Consider the following 17206-nt stretch of genomic DNA (forward strand, 5'->3'; position numbering starts at 1 on the left):
AGATAATGTTCAACATCATTAGCCATGAGGAAAATGCAAATTAAAACCACCATTAAAATACCACTGCAAACCCATCAGAACACTTCTAACAAGGACGTGTAACAACCAGAATATTTATACCCTGATAATGAACGCATGAAACTATACAATAACCTTGTGAAACAGTTTAGTAGTTTCTTAAATAGCTGAACTACATGGTTCAGCTACCTCATGTTTGGACATTTACCCAGGGAAAATGAAACCACGTGCCCACACAGTAACTTGTATACTCATATTCATAGCAGCTTTATTCATAATACTGTATCCAAAAAGTGAATACAAGCCAAATGCCCATCAACAGATGAACGGATAAACAGCTTATGGTATATAAACGCAATGGACTACTTATTCAGCAATAAAAGGGAAGGAACTATTAATATGTACAAAAGAGTATGTAGTACGTGATTCTGTTTATATAAACTTCCAAAAACATGTAAACTAATGTCCACTAACAGAAGGAAGAGGTACCCTACTCAGTGTCAAGACATTAGTAATTTAAACAATGTGGAGTGGTATAGAGAAAAATAGATCATAAAACAGATTAGAGCCCAGAAGTGAACTGATAAACCTGATATGCAACAGAAATGGCATTATAAAGCCCTTGATAAAGGATGGATTATTTCATGATTAGTACTCGCACAACCGACTATCCATCTGTAGGGAAGAAAATGAAATTAGGTTCCTACTTTATACCACACACAAAAATATATTCCATATGGATAAAACACTTAATGAAAATCAAACATTTAAAGTTTTTAGATTATATGTGACACTTTTGTTACCTCTGGTAGAAAATAAGTTTTAAATAACACAGAAAAGGCACAACTATAAAAGATAAATATGGTTACATTAAAATCTTCAGTAAATAAAGTCAAGAGTCAAACCACAGATTGGGAGAACATATTTGCAATCCACATAACTGACAAAAAATTAGAATCCTGAACGTATAAAGAAGAAAAACAATTCAATACAAAAACAGGCAAAAGACAAGAATAGGCATTTCACAGAAGAAACCAGAATACCAATAAATACATTAAAAAATGATCAATTATGTTAGTAATCAGGGAACCAAAAATTAGAGCCACAAAGAGATGAGTAAAATTGTTTGACAATTCCAAGTGCTGGTGAGGATGTACAGTAGCAAGTAAATTCACACTGCCTTTGTGAAAGGACGTTGATCCCACAAAGTTGGAGACCTGTTTGGCCATATGTAATGTGGCAGACACTGTTGCTTCCCAACCCAAATAGATATTCCTCACCCTTCTTCCCTACCGGCAAAGCATGTCTCCTATCATAGTGATTCCAAATATCAAATACTCACTTCGCAAGCCTCCTCTACAGTTTGGGCAGCCATGTGAGCCAATTCTGGCTAATGAGATTCAAGGGGAAGCACAGAGGCAGCTGAGGAAGGGCTTCTGGGAAAGATGTTATTCCCTGATAAAGAGACTTGCAAGGAGGGCACTCCTGCCCATCCTCCTGCTCTCTGTTCCTGGGTATCACTCTCTAAGGACATAATGCCTGGAACTGCAGATGCCATCTTGTGACAAGTAGCTCAAGGATGAAAGTCATCCTAGGGAGATGGAGGAGTGAAAGGTCCTGGGCCATCAGTGAGCTGCTGAATCTACCAAGGACCACCCCACTTCTGATATCTTGTCATGTGTATATATAAAAAATCTCTTGCATTAAACCTCTTATAGTTGAGTATTCTTTTACTTGCAGCCAAAAGCATCTTAATTGGTGCACCCATTGTTATGGGCTAAATTGTGTCCCCTAAAAGATGCTGAAGTCCTAACTCCCAGTCCCTCAGAATGTGACCTTATTGGAAATAAGATCTTTGCAGAAGATCAAGTTAAGAGAGTAAGGGTGACCCTTAATCCAATATGACCAGTGTCCTTAGAAAAGGAGGAAACTTGGATCCAGAGACAGACACACACAGAAGGAAGAACACGTGAAGACACAGAGAGAACATCATCTGCTAGGCAAGGAATGCCAGAGGCTTCTAGAAATGAGAGGGTCAGGTAGCAGAGTCTTCCTCACAGCCCTCAGAAGGAGCCAACACTTCTGACACCTTGATTTCAGACTTCTGGCCTCCAGAACTGTGAGGCAATAAATTTCCACTGTTTAAGCCACCCAGTTTGTGGTACTTTGTTATGGCAGCTCTAGCAAATTAATACACCCAGTAAAGGTGAAAATGACATACTCTGTGAATTTGGAATTCTGCCTCAAGGTAAACATCTTAGAAAAAAATCATAAGCGCAAGTAGACATGTATGTTTTAGCATTGTTTATGTCAGCCAAAACTGAGAATAAGGGAATCTATTAATAAGTGTAGGTTACGGTCATTCAGCAGGGTACTATACAGCAGTTAAAATTAATGAACTAGTGCTCGTATAGCAACATGAATAAATCTCTAAAATAATGTAATCAAAATCACCAAAACATATTGGTAAGTGGAAAAAGCAAAGGTTATTCTACAGGCAAAAACACAAAATAAATACAAATTAAAATTCAGTAACATCCTCCCTTATTAGATTGGCAAAAATCAGAAAGTTTGAAAACATCCTGTGTAGTGAACGTATGAGGAAATAAACTCTCATTGCCTCATGAAGAGAACTGCCTTATAAAGCGAAATCTGGCTATGTTTTCAAAATGCAAAATGGTATATTTTTTGACTTAGTGATTCTGCTTCTAGGATTCTATCTTACATCTCCAAGTATTTTATTGCAGCATGGTTCACAATATATTGCAAAAGTTTTAAAACAACCTAAATGTCCATGAGTACAAGTCTAGAATATGGTAAATCTATACAGAGGAATATTATTAGAATGAGACAGAACTACATTGATAATCAAGATAAACTGTTAAGTGAAAAAAAAGTGAGACAGAAGAGAGGATGTGTATAGAAAAAAAGAATATATGAATATACACTTATATAGTCAGAGAACATTTCTAGAAAGATACAAGTGAAACAAGGAGTATTTGCCTCTGAGAAAGAAGAAAAGAAAATTGAGGGGGGAGGTATTTTGATTTTTATCTATAGCATGTTATTTCTTTTAAAACTAGGGAATAAAAGATCTGACAGAAATATGACAAAAGTTTTATTGTCTGTTAATTCTGCACGATGTGTAAATGGCTAGTTGTAACATTGTTCTATGAATATTTCAGTGCATTTAACATTTTCATAACTTAATATGTTCAATTTTTTAAGAAAAGAATGGAGAGGAGAGATGACCTGGGGAATAAGGAATATTGAAGGAGAAAGTAGTCCCTTGAATGGGAAGAATGAAGAAAACTAGACCTGTCAATTACAAAAAGGACAATTTTTAGCTGTAAAGGGATATGTTCGGGCTTCCCGGGTGGCGCCGTGGTTGGGAGTCTGCCTGCCGATGTAGGGGACACGGGTTCGTGCCCCTGTCCAGGAAGATCCCACATGCAGTGGAGCGGCTGGGCCCGTGAGCCATGGCCGCTGAGCCTGCGCGTCTGGAGCCTGTGCTCCGCAGTGGGAGAAGCCACAACGGTGAGAGGCCCGCATACCCCCCCCCCCAAAAAAAGGATATGTTCATAACCTTGGTTTCCAAAGCACCTTTTAAAATTTTTACCAAGAAGTATTAAAACATGAAATCAGATCCTCAAAATGCAATTAATTCTTTCATCTAAGTCTCACATAGTCCTTTGTAGTTTTAAATCTCTCCCAGTTTCAACTGTATGTCTTCCGTCTTTCTTTACTCTTAAAGAATCCCCAAGGAGGGCTTCCCTGGTGGCGCAGTGGTTGAGAGTCCGCCTGCCGATGCAGGGGACACGGGTTCGTGCCCCGGTCCGGGAAGATCCCACATACTGCGGAGCGGCTGGGCCCATGAGCCATGGCCACTGAGCCTGCGCGTCTGGAGCCTGTGCTCCGCAACGGGAGAGGCCACAACAGTGAGAGGCCCTCGTACCGCAAAAAAAAAAGAATCCCCAAGGAGATTTCATTACTGCTCTAGACAACTTAATTCATAAACAGATGTTTACTCCTAGAAACCAAGATAATGCAGGAAGCAAATTTATTATGAATTTCACAATATTTACACCATGAAGTACCAAAACCAGAAATGACTTTATAACATTTACTTGTTAGTCATAATAAGAGAAAACAAACCTTTGAACTATCAAGACAAATCTGGACCATGGCCAAGTAACTGCGTTGGGGGAATTGTTAATATCTCTTCAAATCAAGCTTTACTAATTGCTTCAATACATCCAAAGACTAAAGATGTAGGCAGCTTTCTGCTATGCGGATATGTCATTTTGATACAGCAGGTAAGAAGTGGAGAACTAAATTTAGCAATTCTTGAAATGCCTCATTATGGAAGAAATTTGAATTATGTCTATAAAACTACTAAGCTAAAGCCATTCATTTAAGCAGGTATATAGCTTCCTTTTGTGAAGCTCCTTACTTTTTTTTTTTTAATTGTGGTATACCCCACTATTTAGAATTCCACTTGGGGGGTTAAGTGATTTTGTATTCTTCACTATATTTTAAAAATATTTTTCCAAGTATTCTAAAATGGGCATGTTTTACTTTTATAATTAGAAAAAAATGTCATTGGAAGAAAAAAGAATGTCATTCTCACGCTCTGTTTATTCTTCAAGTTTCTGACCTCAGTTTTCACTTTATTTTTTGTCTTTAATAACAAGATTCTCATCATCTCCCTGCTTCCAGAGCAGGTATTTACTGGTGATATTTTTTTGAAAAAGATGAGCCCCCATTCCCGACTCATATCAGCTATGAAAACTCGTGGATATAATCAATCCTTCCCTTCCAAGCCCTTAGTCTTTGAAACACACACACACACAAACACACACACACACACACACAGAGGAAAACAATTCTTGATTCATCTCTCATTCAGTTTCCTGTTTTTTTCTCACCATCTTGCATCTGTTCTTTCCACCACAGCTCATTTAAAGAAAATGTTGTCCTGGTTGTTTTCTAACCTGATCTAGGTCTAAGGCAAGAAACAGATCTTTAATGGCAGAAAAAAAAAAAAAAAAAAATGCATGACCACTTCTAAATTCATATTTTGCAAAAAATCTCTTAACTGACCAGTATTTAACTGAACCACTTTCTGTTCTCTCTGTACAAGTTGCCTATCTTCTACACAATTAATAGGCTACTCTCTGTATCCCCAAGGACTTTCATTTTCACTTACTTGGTTGTTTATTTACCTATTCTTGAAAATGTTTATGCTTGTTGTTTTTGCTTTAATTATATGCTTTCATTAAATTGTTCATAAATAAATTGGATAAGTGGAAAAAGAAAAAAACATGTTTTCTATGAAAACCAAGTTGAATTTTTTGGTAAAAATGACCCAGGTGAGTCACTTTAAAAATGTTGCTGACTGACAAAGGATTAATCTCCAAAATTTATAAGCAGCTCATGCAGGTTAATAACAAAAAAACAAACAACCCAATCCAAAAATGGGCAGAAGACCTAAATAGACATTTCTCCAAAGAAGATATACAGACTGCCAACAAACACATGAAAGAATGCTCAACATCATTAATCATTAGAGAAATGCAAATCAAAACTACAATGAGGTATCACCTCTCAGCAGTCAGAATGGCCATCATCAAAAACTCTACAAACACTAAATGCTGGAAAGGGTGTGGAGAAAAGGGAACCCTCTTGCACTGATGGTGGGAATGTAAATTGGTACAGCCACTATGGAGAACAATATGGAGGTTCCTTAAAAAAATAAAAATAGAACTACCATATGACCCAGCAATCCCACTACTGGGCATATACCCTGAGAAAACCATAATTCAGAGTCATGTACCACAATGCTCATTGCAGCTCTATTTACAATAGCCAGGGCATGGAAGCAGCCTAAGAGATCATTGACAGATGAGTGGATAAAGAAGATGTGGCATATATATATAATGGAATATTACTCAGCCATAAAAAGAAACGAAATTGAGCTATTTGTAATGAGGTGGATAGACCTAGAGTCTGTCATACAGAGTGAAGTAAGTCAGAAAGAGAAAGACAAATACCATATGCTAACACATATATATGGAATTTAAGGGGAAAAAATGTCATGAAAAACCTAGGGGTGAAACAGGAGTAAAGACACAGACGTACTAGAGAATGGACTTGAGGCTATGGGGAGGGGGAAGGGTAAACTGTGACAAAGCGAGACAGAGGCATGGACATATATACACTACCAAATGGAAAATAGATAGCTAGTGGGAAGCGGCTGCATAGCACAGGGAGATCAGCTCGGTGCTTTGTGACCGCCTGGAGGGGTGGGATAGGGAAGGTGGGAGGGAGGGAGACGCAGGCGGGAAGAGATATGGGAACATATGTATATATATAACTGATTCATTTTGATGTGAAGCTGAAACTAACACACCATTGTAAAGCAATTATACTCCAATAAAGATGTAAAAAAAAAAAAGTTGCTGAATTTGATATTGGTAGGACAATTGTCAAAGACCTAAGGAAACTGTAGAAATCTAGAAGCATTCTTTTTATATATTTATATATGTATATATATATAAAGTTACTTATTTTATTTTTGGCTGCATTGGGTCTTCATTGTCACGTGCAGGCTTTCTCTAGTTGGGCTTTCTCTAGTTGCTGCAAGCAGGAACTACTCTTCGTTGCGGTGTGCGGGCTTCTCACTGCGGTGGCTTCCCTTATTGGGGAGCAAGGGCTCTAGGCACGCGGGCTTCAGTAGCTGTGGCACGCGGGCTTAGTAGATGTGGCACACGGGCTTAGTTGCTCCGCAGCATGTGGGATCTTCCAGGACCAGGGATCGGACCCGTGTCTGCTGCCCTGGCAGGCAGATTCCTAACCACTGCACCACGAGGGAAGCCCAGGAAACATTCTTTACTTAGACAACTTCTCAGTCGACTTTAAAGAAGCTGGCTCTCAAACCCCAATTTCTTCCATCTTGAATCCCTCCTTATCCATCCAACCAGCACACTATTTCTGCTCTCCTTTCCAGCAAGACCCCTGGCGAGAGCTGTCTATGTACAGTCTCCAATTTCTCTCTTCCCACCTTTTTCTTGAATCCATTCCAGACAGGCTTTCACCATGACCACTCTTCTAAAACTGATCTTGTCAAAGTCATCAATCCATTGGTCAATTTTTAGTTTTCATCTTACTTAACCAGTCGGAATCACTTGAATAAGACAATTAACACTTCCTCCTTACAAAACATCTGCTTGAATTTCTATGCAGAGTTGACTTCCACATTTATATCTCCAGCCCAGACCTCTCCCTAGTACCCTAGACTCATAGAAACCAGCTTCCTATTCAATATCTGCACTTGAATATCAATAGACATTGCAAAACTAATATGTACAAAGCCAGACCAGTGTTTCCTTTCCCAACTTGCTTCATCCCAGTAGTTCCCTTTCTGATAAATGGAAATTCATTTTTCTGGTAACTCAGCCCACAAATCTTGTTTCTTCTTTTTCTCTAACATCCCATACACAAGTCCATAGTAAATCACATGGAATCTACTTTCAAAATGTATCCAGAATATTTCCCCTTCTCATCACCATCCATCACTATCCTAGTCTCAATCACCTCTCACCTGAACTGCTACAAGAACTCCATGGCCTCCATGCTTCTGTCCTTGCCCCACTACCATCTATTTTCAACCCAGCAGCCAGAAGGATCCCTTTAATAAGGTGTTAGACAGTGGTACATGCTCTATACATCACTATTCATCACTAGTGGATGTATCCTATATCCTAAGGACAAAAAGAACCATAAAGACATTTAGATATTTTGTTAGTAATAATAATAATACATACATACATATTATTTGTATGTATGAAAACGAATACATAATTATACTAATGCTATTAGGAACCAAGCTTTTTAGGGTCAGAGAAAACAGATACAAACATAAAATTTAGGAATTCCCTGGTGCGTCTCAGGGCTCATCCCCTGGGATCGCGGGTGTTTGGAGGTGGAACTGATCTCAGACACACAGATGACAATCGTCGCTCCCCTGTCTGCCTTTGGCAGCCTGAGAAGCAACTTTTTACTTCCCAGCTTATTCTGCTTTATGTACAACTTCGAAAAATGAGTTTTCCGGGTGAAACCAAGCCCTGAGAATGGAAGTCAAGAAAGCGTTTCACTATGGGGAGAGATTAGAAGCTAGCTGGGAGAGGGCCCGAGGAACCTTCCGGGAAAGTTCCGTAGACTGATGTGGGTGGTGTTTCTCGGGTCTGAACGGAATCATTAAGCAGATGCGCTTTACCGTGTGTTTTATCTTTAAAATTTTTTTAAGTTGTTACCGCTTTGTTTTGCTTTGTTATTGGATGCTGTGGTCACATTCATTTCAGGGAGCACGAAAAGAATCGGGATGTTGTTTTATAGTAATGAATGAAACTAACTTCAGTGATCGGGCCCTTCAGACACCATCCTCCCACCTCAGGCTCTGCAAGCCACTTCACCAGGTGTCTGTAACTGTCCGGGGCACTTTTGGGTCAGAGATGGCGAACGCAAACCCCATGAAATGTAGGAAACGCCAGCAACTCCCCGGCTTCTTGGCAGAGTGGGGCTGCAGTCCCAAATGGGGCCGGGCTCCGGGCGTCTCTGACAAGTGTCCACCAGTTGAGCGCAAGGGCCAAGGAGCAGCGCGCTCGCCACCGCCCGCCTGCACCTCTGGGGACTGGCGCTCGGACTCGCGAGCCCGGACTCCCTACTCAGCACTGCCCCGCGGGCTCTCAGCTGACTCGGAACAGTCGATGCTTTGTTTCAGGCAATCCTGACGGCTACACTGAGCGCACGGTCCGGCTGTGCCCAGCCGTGCCCAGCCACTACCGCGCGCGGTGCCCCGCCATGCGCCAAAGACGCCGACTCACCTGAGCTCCGGCTGCACCAACTGCATGTAGTTGTAGCATCGCTCCAGGACGATTTCTTGAAAATGGGCAGTGCTGCCCGTCCCGTTCCACTTCATGTGCTCGGACGAGTGGCGCCACATCCGGACTCCGACCACCACCGCGATGACCCCCACCACCAGAAGACATAGAAATATGCAGAGACAGATCTTGGCTTTCTTGGGTCTGGAGTCGGCCATGGGGTCCAACGCGGGTCGCCCCGGAGATGTTGGAGGAGAAGCTGCTGGAGGCTGGGCAGGCAGGGAGGAGACAGCAAGCTCGGTTCTGAAACTGCACTTCCCCTTTATCTCTCACTTGCCTTTTCTCCGCTTCCTTTCCCACCCCCATCCCCTCCTTCAAAGTTCTTAGATCGCGGTCGCTCGACCAACAAGGATTTCAAGGTCTTAAAAAGCCTTCGTGACCACCTAGAGGGGTGGGATAGGGAGGATGGGAGGGAGGGAGACGCAAGAGGGAAAAGATATGGGAACATATGTATATGTATAACTGATTCACCTTGTTATAAAGCAGAAACTAGCACACCATTGTAAGGCAATTATACTCCAATGAAGATGTTAAAAAAAAAAAAAAAAAAAAAAAAAAGCCTTCAGCACCTACTACAGCCGTTCACTTCCCGACTCCTGAGCAGAGAGCCACCACTTTGACCTTACTTGACAGGCACTCAAAGAACAGAGTACAGCCTTATACTCAGTCGGCTCCCTTTATCAAGCCACACTTTACACTTTACCCACATCTGCTTCCTGGACAGTGTCAAGGCGACTGCCTCCATACCTGTGTACATGCAATGCCTTCTGCCCGCAAAGGAAGGCTCTACCTCTACTTATAAGGTTGAGGAATACCTGCTCAGCCCCCTGTAAAGGCTCTACTTAAGCCTTATGCCTTCTCTCCATCGGCATCAGATTATGCTATGGGTTCAAACTGAGCTCTGGCTGGGTGATGTGTGGTAAGTTACTTGACCTCTCTGTGCTTCAGATGTAAAGTGGACACCATAGCAGTACTCACTTCATGGGGCTGTTATGAGGATTAAATGAGCTCATATTTATGAAGTGTTTAGCCTGGCACATGGTAAGCACTCACTAAGTGTTAGCTATTCCTACCTGCTCCCTGAGGCTGTGGAGGGGATGCAGTTTTGTAATCCATGAGGTGTTGCTTGGAAGTGTCTGTCATGCAGTAAGTACTCAAAGTAGTGGTTCAACAGATAATCCAGTAGCTTTTCCCAGATGCCCCCTGCATCGCTTCTCTCAAGGTTTCCTAGCACTAGGAGCATCTGTGACATTTCAGCAGAGACCTAAGGCAAGTGGAAGATCAAGCCAAGAGACTTCCTGGGGGGCTTCCCTGGTGGCGCAGTGGTTGAGAGTCCGCCTGCCGATGCAGGGGACACGGGTTCGTGCCCCGGTCTGGGAAGATCCCACATGCTGCAGAGCAGCTGGGCCCGTGAGCCATGGCCGCTGAGCCTGCGCGTCCGGAGCCTGTGCTCTGCAACGGGAGAGGCCACAACAGTGAGAGGCCCACGTACCGTAAAAAAAAAAAAAAAAAAAAAAAAAGAGACTTCCTGGGGCAAACAATTTCCAGACAGAGGGGAGAGCAGGTGCAAATACCCTAAGGCAGAAAAGCCCTTGGCCTGTTCCAGGAGCAACAAGGATGCCATTGGAGTTGGGGTGCAAGAGTGAGGGAGGCAGAGCAGGAGAGAAGTTCAGAGGGTAGGAGGAAGAGGCCAGGTCACCCATGGCCCTGTAGGACAAGATAGGACTTTTTGTACTGTGAATTTTATTTTTAACCTATTCAAGGTCACTGAGTGACTTGATCAGGCATGAATGACATTTTAAAGGCTCAATCTGGCTTCTGCATTGAGAATAAATTGTGAGAAAGCAAGGATAGAAAGATGGAGACCAGTTATGATGACTTTAACCAGGAGAGTAGTAACAAAAGCAGCAAAGAAAAAAGGAAGTTGGATTCTTGATGTAGTTTGAAAGCATAAACAATGGCATGGACCGATGAGTTGGATGTGGGGTTTACCAGAGAGGGGTCTAAGATGATTTCAGGAATCTTGGCTTGAGTAACTGACCAGAGAAAGGACAGCATTGCCATGTATAGCAAAGGGAGAACTAGGGGTGAAATAGATTTGGTTTGGGGGAAAAGGCATGAAGAAAGAATTTGGTTTTGGAGGTGTTAAGTTTGAGATGCCTATTAGATCCCCAAGAGGAGATATCAAGTAGCTAAGTGGGTATAAATATCTGGTTTTCAGGCAAGGAGTCAACCCTGGAGACATAAATATGGGAACCTTTCTCATATAGTTAGTTTTTAAAGCCAAGAGGATAAATGAGATCATGTAGAGATTGTCTGCGGACACAGAAGGAAGGGGTTCCACTATGGGGCATGTGTGTAGAGAGATCAGAAAGATGAGGAGAGCTCCTGCAGAGAGAACTGGGCAGAGAGACCCCTGACACCAGAGGGAGGGCCACTTGGGAGTTACTGGTGCAGTTGGCAAGAGCAGTTTTAGAGGAATGTCCAGGACAAAGCCGGATATGAGTAGGTTGATGAGAGTATGTGAGAAGAGAAGGTGGCTTCAGTAAGTTGGTTGACTTTTTTTGGAAGAGTCTTTTTTGTCAAAAGGAACTGAGGACATGATATTGAGCAGAGACCTGTATAATATGTTTGTAGGATGACAGGGTAACCCAGTGGACAGGCAACAACTGATAATGCAGGAGAGGGGAAATTGCTGGAGCGGAAGAGCTCGCATGTAGGTGAGAGGAATGCCAGGCACGAGCCGGTGTGGCAGGTGCTGCAGCCATCACGGAAGGAAGGTGGAGGACATAGATTTAGGGGAGGAGGGCTGGTGGATTTGCTGACAGCGACTACGTGTGGATGGTCACTTCTTTTTTTTTTACATCTTTATTGGAGTATAATTGCTTTACAATGGTGTGTTAGTTTCTGCTTTATAACAAAGTGAATCAGTTATACATACACATATGACCCCATATCTCTTCCTTTTTGCGTCTCCCTCCCTCCCACCCTCCCTATCCCACCCTTCTAGATGGTCACAAAGCACGAAGCTGATCTCCCTGTGCTATACGGCTGCTTCCCCCTAGCTATCTATTTTATGTTTGGTAGTGTATATATGTCCATGCCTCTCTCTCACTTTGTCACAGCTTCCCCTTCCCCCTCCCTATATCCTCAAGTCCATTCTCTAGCAGGTCTGTGTCTTTATTCCTGTCTTACCCCTAGGTTCTTCATGACATTTTTTTTCTTAAATTCCATATATATGTGTTAGCGTACGGTATTTGTCTTTCTCTTTCTGACTTACTTCACTCTGTATGATAGACTCTAGGTCTATCCACCTCATTACAAATAGCTCAATTTCGTTTCTTTTTATGGCTGAGTAATATTCCATTGTATATATGTGCCACATCTTCTTTATCCATTCATCCGATGATGGGCACTTAGGTTGTCTCCATCTCCGGGCTATTGCAAATAGAGCTGCAATGAACATTTTGGTACATGACTCTTTTTGGATTATGGTTTTCTCAGGGTATATGCCCAGTAGTGGGATTGCTGGATCGTATGGTAGTTCTATTTGTAGTTTTTTAAGGAACCTCCATACTGTTCTCCATAGTGGCTGTACCAATTCACATTCCCACCAGCAGTGCAAGAGTGTTTCCTTTTCTCCACACCCTCTCCAATATTTATTGTTTCTAGATTTTTTGATGATGGCCGGTCGCTTCTGACTGCTTCTCAGTGAATAGAGAAAGTCACCTGCTGAGCGTGGGTGGGGCCAGAGCAGCTCAGGAGACCAGGAGGGAGGATGGAGTGGAGACATCAGAGGTTCCCAGCGTGTTGTTAAGGGGTCAGGAAGCTAAAGAGAAGCCAGTCAGCGAGGGTTTCCTTCTTTCAAGCCACGCTTTGTGACGATGCAGCTTTTGAAACCTAACTCCGGTTACTTTACCCACCCCAACTCCCTGCTTGCTCTAGACACAGAAAGCAGGCATGGAAGCCTCCAGCCTCCAGGGGCACCTCGCCCCCCAGCCCCTATGGCACTCCAGTCCTGGGGCCCTTCTCTCTGTCTCCAACCAACCAAAGCTCTTCCCTGATGCTGGGCCTTCACAGATGCCATTACCTCCCCACCCCTACCCAACCCCTGCTGAGCTCCTTCAATGTGACTTCCTCAGAAAGCCTTTCCTGACCCCACTGAGCTCCCAAACTGAGTTAGGTCTCCAAGTTGTACACTTTCCTAGCAGAAGAACACAGATGCCAGTGGATCTCCTGGGACCATACAGAACCCAAAAGCTCTGGTGTGGATCACCCAGACCAGAGAATTTCTTCAAGGTGTCCTCTCCAACTAGACCAGGGTTTGCTTGAGACTAGGTCTGCAGGAATTAAGACATAGAATACAAAACTTATGGTTACCAAAGGGGAAAGGGAGGGGGGAGAGATGAATTAGGAGTATGGGATTAACAGATACATACTGTTACAGATTAACAGATACATACTTACATATATATATAATAGATAAGCAATGATGATTAACCATTGACACAGGGAACAATATTCAATACGTGGTAATAACCTATAATGGAAAATAATCTGAAAAAAACACATATATATAAAACTGAATCAGTTTGCTATACAACTGAAACTAACACAAAGTTGTAAATCAACTGTATTTCAAAAAAAAAAAAAGCCTCGGGCTTCCTTCGTCACGCAATGGTTGAGAGTCCACCTGCCGATGCAGGGGACACGGGTCCGTGCCCCAGTCCGGGAGGATCCCACGTGCCGCAGAGCGGCTGGGCCCGTGAGCCATGGCCACTGGGCCTGTGCGTCCGGAGCCTGTGCTCCGCAACGGGAGAGGCCACAACAGTGAGAGGCCCGCGTACTGAAAAAAAAAAAAAAAAAATCTGCGTGCATCACTGAATTATTTTGAGCATTGAATCAGGTAACATATAGAGAGAATAGCTGAGTGACCCCTTAGCAAGTGTTCAACAAAGAAGCACTAATAATGGGGGAGCTGCGTGAGGACAGGAAGGATGGCGGTGAGTCAGAGTAGATTTTCGGAAGGCTTTGGAGAGACAGTGACACTAGATGAGGCTGTGGAAGGGCAAGGAAGGTTTGCAAAAGGGAGAGAGACATGGAAACAGAACTGTAGGGCGAACTGGGGGCAGACGATGGGATGTCTGGGGCACCAGAGGAGTGACCACCCCCAGGCCACACACCTGGTTAGTGGAAGTGCCGGTCCTAGAATGTGGGTTTCAAGCTCTTTTTATCCTTGGTCAACTTCATTAGCCATTTTTAAATCATTCAAGTAATACAATCACATTTAAAAAATTGGAAATAGAGAAAAGATCATTGCCTCTACTCCCATTCCAAAACCCTAACCCAACTACCATTAGCATTTTGGTATTTCTCCTTCCAGCCTTTTTTTCTAATCTCTGACAGCTTTAAAAGTATTTATAATATATAATATTTTATATATATATATATATATATATATATTTAAATTTCTGCTCTTTCCTCCTCACTGTGCAAATGTGGTCTCTGCCAGGCCATATATCCTTCCCCAAAACACTGAGCCCAGGCTCAAATCCCAACTCTCCATCCCTAGGTAGCTCTTTGAGCTGAGCATTTTATCCAGTACTCTCCCAGTGTTCAGGCTGGCTGTAAGAACCTGGGAGTGTACACATAAAGCAAAGAGCAGCCAACTTCCACGCGATACAGCCTCTAGAAAAGGGGCTTCCTCCTCTCCCCACGCCTCTCACCAGAAGCCCAGCTCCACAAGAGCTTATGTTTTGTCCTAGCACCAGGATAATGCCTAGTATGCACTTGGCACTCAAGCAATGCCTGCAGAATGAACAACTCCCTCTCCATCAGATTCACCAGCTAAAACCCACCCATCAGTGGGCATTTGTTGTTCATCTGAGAAGTAAAGTGCAGTGTTGAAGGGAGGAGAGTGGAGAGGCTATGATTAATTACATAATTCTTCTTTTTCCTCCTTCAGTAATAATTACTAACATCAATTAGTGTCGAATACTTTGTGTACAATAGCCTACAATATTGTCATCATGTAAATATTTTATTATTCCCATATTGCAGATGAGGAATCGGAGGCTTAGAAAGGTAAGCAATTTGGGGCTTCCCTGGTGGCGCAGTGGTTGAGAGTCTGCCTGCCGATGCAGGGGACGCGGGTTCGCGCCCCGGTCCGGGAAGATCCCACATGCCGTGGAGCGGCTGGGCCCGTGAGCTGTGTCCGGAGCCTGTGCTCTGCGGCGGGAGAGGCCGCGGCGGTGAGAGGCCCGCGTACCGCCAAAAAAAAAAAAAAAAAAATGAAAGGTAAGCAATTTGGCCAAAGTTAGTTAATCAACAAGGGTTTTGAACCCAGACAATCTCATTTCAAGCCTGTCCTACCAACCCTACCTCGACGTCCTTAGGCAGCAGATAGTTAATGGGTTCCCACTCAGTGCTGGGCCAGAGTTGACAGACTCAACTTGTTCTCACAGAGGATTTGTGATCCAGCATGAGAACTTCTGGAAACACGTTCTTGGGCATGCAGCCATGAGGCTCTGAGCATCACCCGGAAGCTCAGGGTGGACTTATTTCCCTAGGAAGGCGTTTGTCTCCCTAACGTGTTTTCAAATCAAAAGAAGGGTGAATAGATGCTGAATATTGAAAACAACAGAAATGCCCACTCATTGATGTCAGACACAGCACAGCCTGTCATCTGGGTTTTTTTCTTTCTTCTCGTAGTCTTGTGAAAAGGAAAGCTGCACGATTTCTCCTCCCGTATCTTGAAACATAACAAAGCCACGTCATTCACTCTTTATTCTGTATTTTCAATGAAACAGATTTAATAGGACTTGGCAGAATGCCTCGGATTGCTTTCAATTCACTTGAGCTGTCTGTTCTTCTTGCAGTGCCCTGGCTTGCTTGTTATATCAACAGAGCTACTTCCTCAGTTAGGGCTAACCTTAGCCTAACAGATTTGGCAACTTCTCAGCTCTCCCCACATCCCACCTCCTTCATCTAGTTCCTTGCTCTTTCCTGAACTTTCAGATGACAGCTTACACACCCCATGTCTAGAATCTTTTACAAGCTCTCTCATTCCTGTCATGAGTTTCCACATGCACCCTATACTTCCTGGTTGTTTTTTTTGTTCATTTGTTTTTGGTCAGTTTCCTCATTCCTCTTGCCCTACTCTAGACTTTAATTCGAAGCAGTCTTTTTCTCAGGTATGATCCCAATGACTAGCAAGTCTCTGACACCTGGTAGACGCTACAAAACTGCGTGTTGATGAATATCACACTTCAATGCAAATCTTTCTTCGTTCATTCATATGTTCATCCATTCATGCATTAAATATTCACCGAGCACCTACTATGTTCCATGAACTGTTTCATTTTTTTAACCTCTTTTCCCCAGTTTTATTGAGAAATAATTGACATACATCACTGTATACGTTGAAGGCATTTCCATGAACTGTTTGAGGTACTGGGTATACAGCAGTTTAAAAAATTCAATCCTTATGGAACTTATATTCTAATGGGAGGGCGCAGACATATAATGGACAAAATATGTAAGTAAACCATAGGGCATGTGAGGTAACGATGAGAGCTAAGAAACAAAATAATCAGGGAATGAGATAAGGACAAGGGAGGTGGGAGGGAGGATTGCAACATTGGAATGAGGACGAAGGAGACTCTCACTGAGAAGATGACATTTGAGTAAGGATCTGAGGAAGGTGGGGTAGCCACATGATATGGGGGGAAACAGGGTCCCAGAAGAGGGAAGAAAAGAGCAAGGGCAGGTAAGAGGTGCTAGGTGCAGAGAGAGCAAGATGGGAGGAAGTGGGAGAAGAGGTTGGAGATGTGATGGCATGTGTGGGGAGTAGGGAGGGTGGATGGACACTCACGGTGCAGAAGAGTGACATTATCTGACTTGGTTTTATCGGGCTTACTCTGGCAGCTTGCTGAGAATAAACCAAAATGGGTGAGAGCAGAAGCAGAGAGAACGTTTAGGAGGCTATGGTGCCGTAATCCAGACGGGAGATGATGGTGGCTTGAACCACGTCGACTTCAGCGGATGTTGGCTGAATTGTGGATATATTTTGAAAGCAGAACTGAGAGTTGTTTATGGAGTAAAGAGACGAAGAGAGGGACTTCCTTGGCAGTCCAGTGGTTAAGACTCCGCACTTCCACTGCAGGGGTCACAGGTTTGATCCCTGGTCAGGGAACTAAGATTCCACGTGCTGTGCAGTGCAGTGGGAAAAAAAAAAAAAAAAGACA

General features: G+C 43.1%; 1 protein-coding gene across 1 annotated transcript in view; it reads right to left on the reverse strand.

Annotated features, from left to right (window-relative positions):
- Positions 1-9118, reverse strand: part of CD38 (CD38 molecule) — a 37172-nt gene extending 28054 nt beyond the window's left edge. The window contains exon 1 of the mRNA XM_065877257.1: positions 8904-9118. Within this exon, the coding sequence (XP_065733329.1) occupies positions 8904-9118 (215 nt within the window). The remainder of the gene's footprint in view (positions 1-8903) is intronic.
- Between the last annotated feature and the right edge of the window lie 8088 nt (positions 9119-17206).

This window comes from Phocoena phocoena, chromosome 5 (assembly GCF_963924675.1).
Source record: "Phocoena phocoena chromosome 5, mPhoPho1.1, whole genome shotgun sequence".
NCBI lineage: Eukaryota > Metazoa > Chordata > Mammalia > Artiodactyla > Phocoenidae > Phocoena > Phocoena phocoena.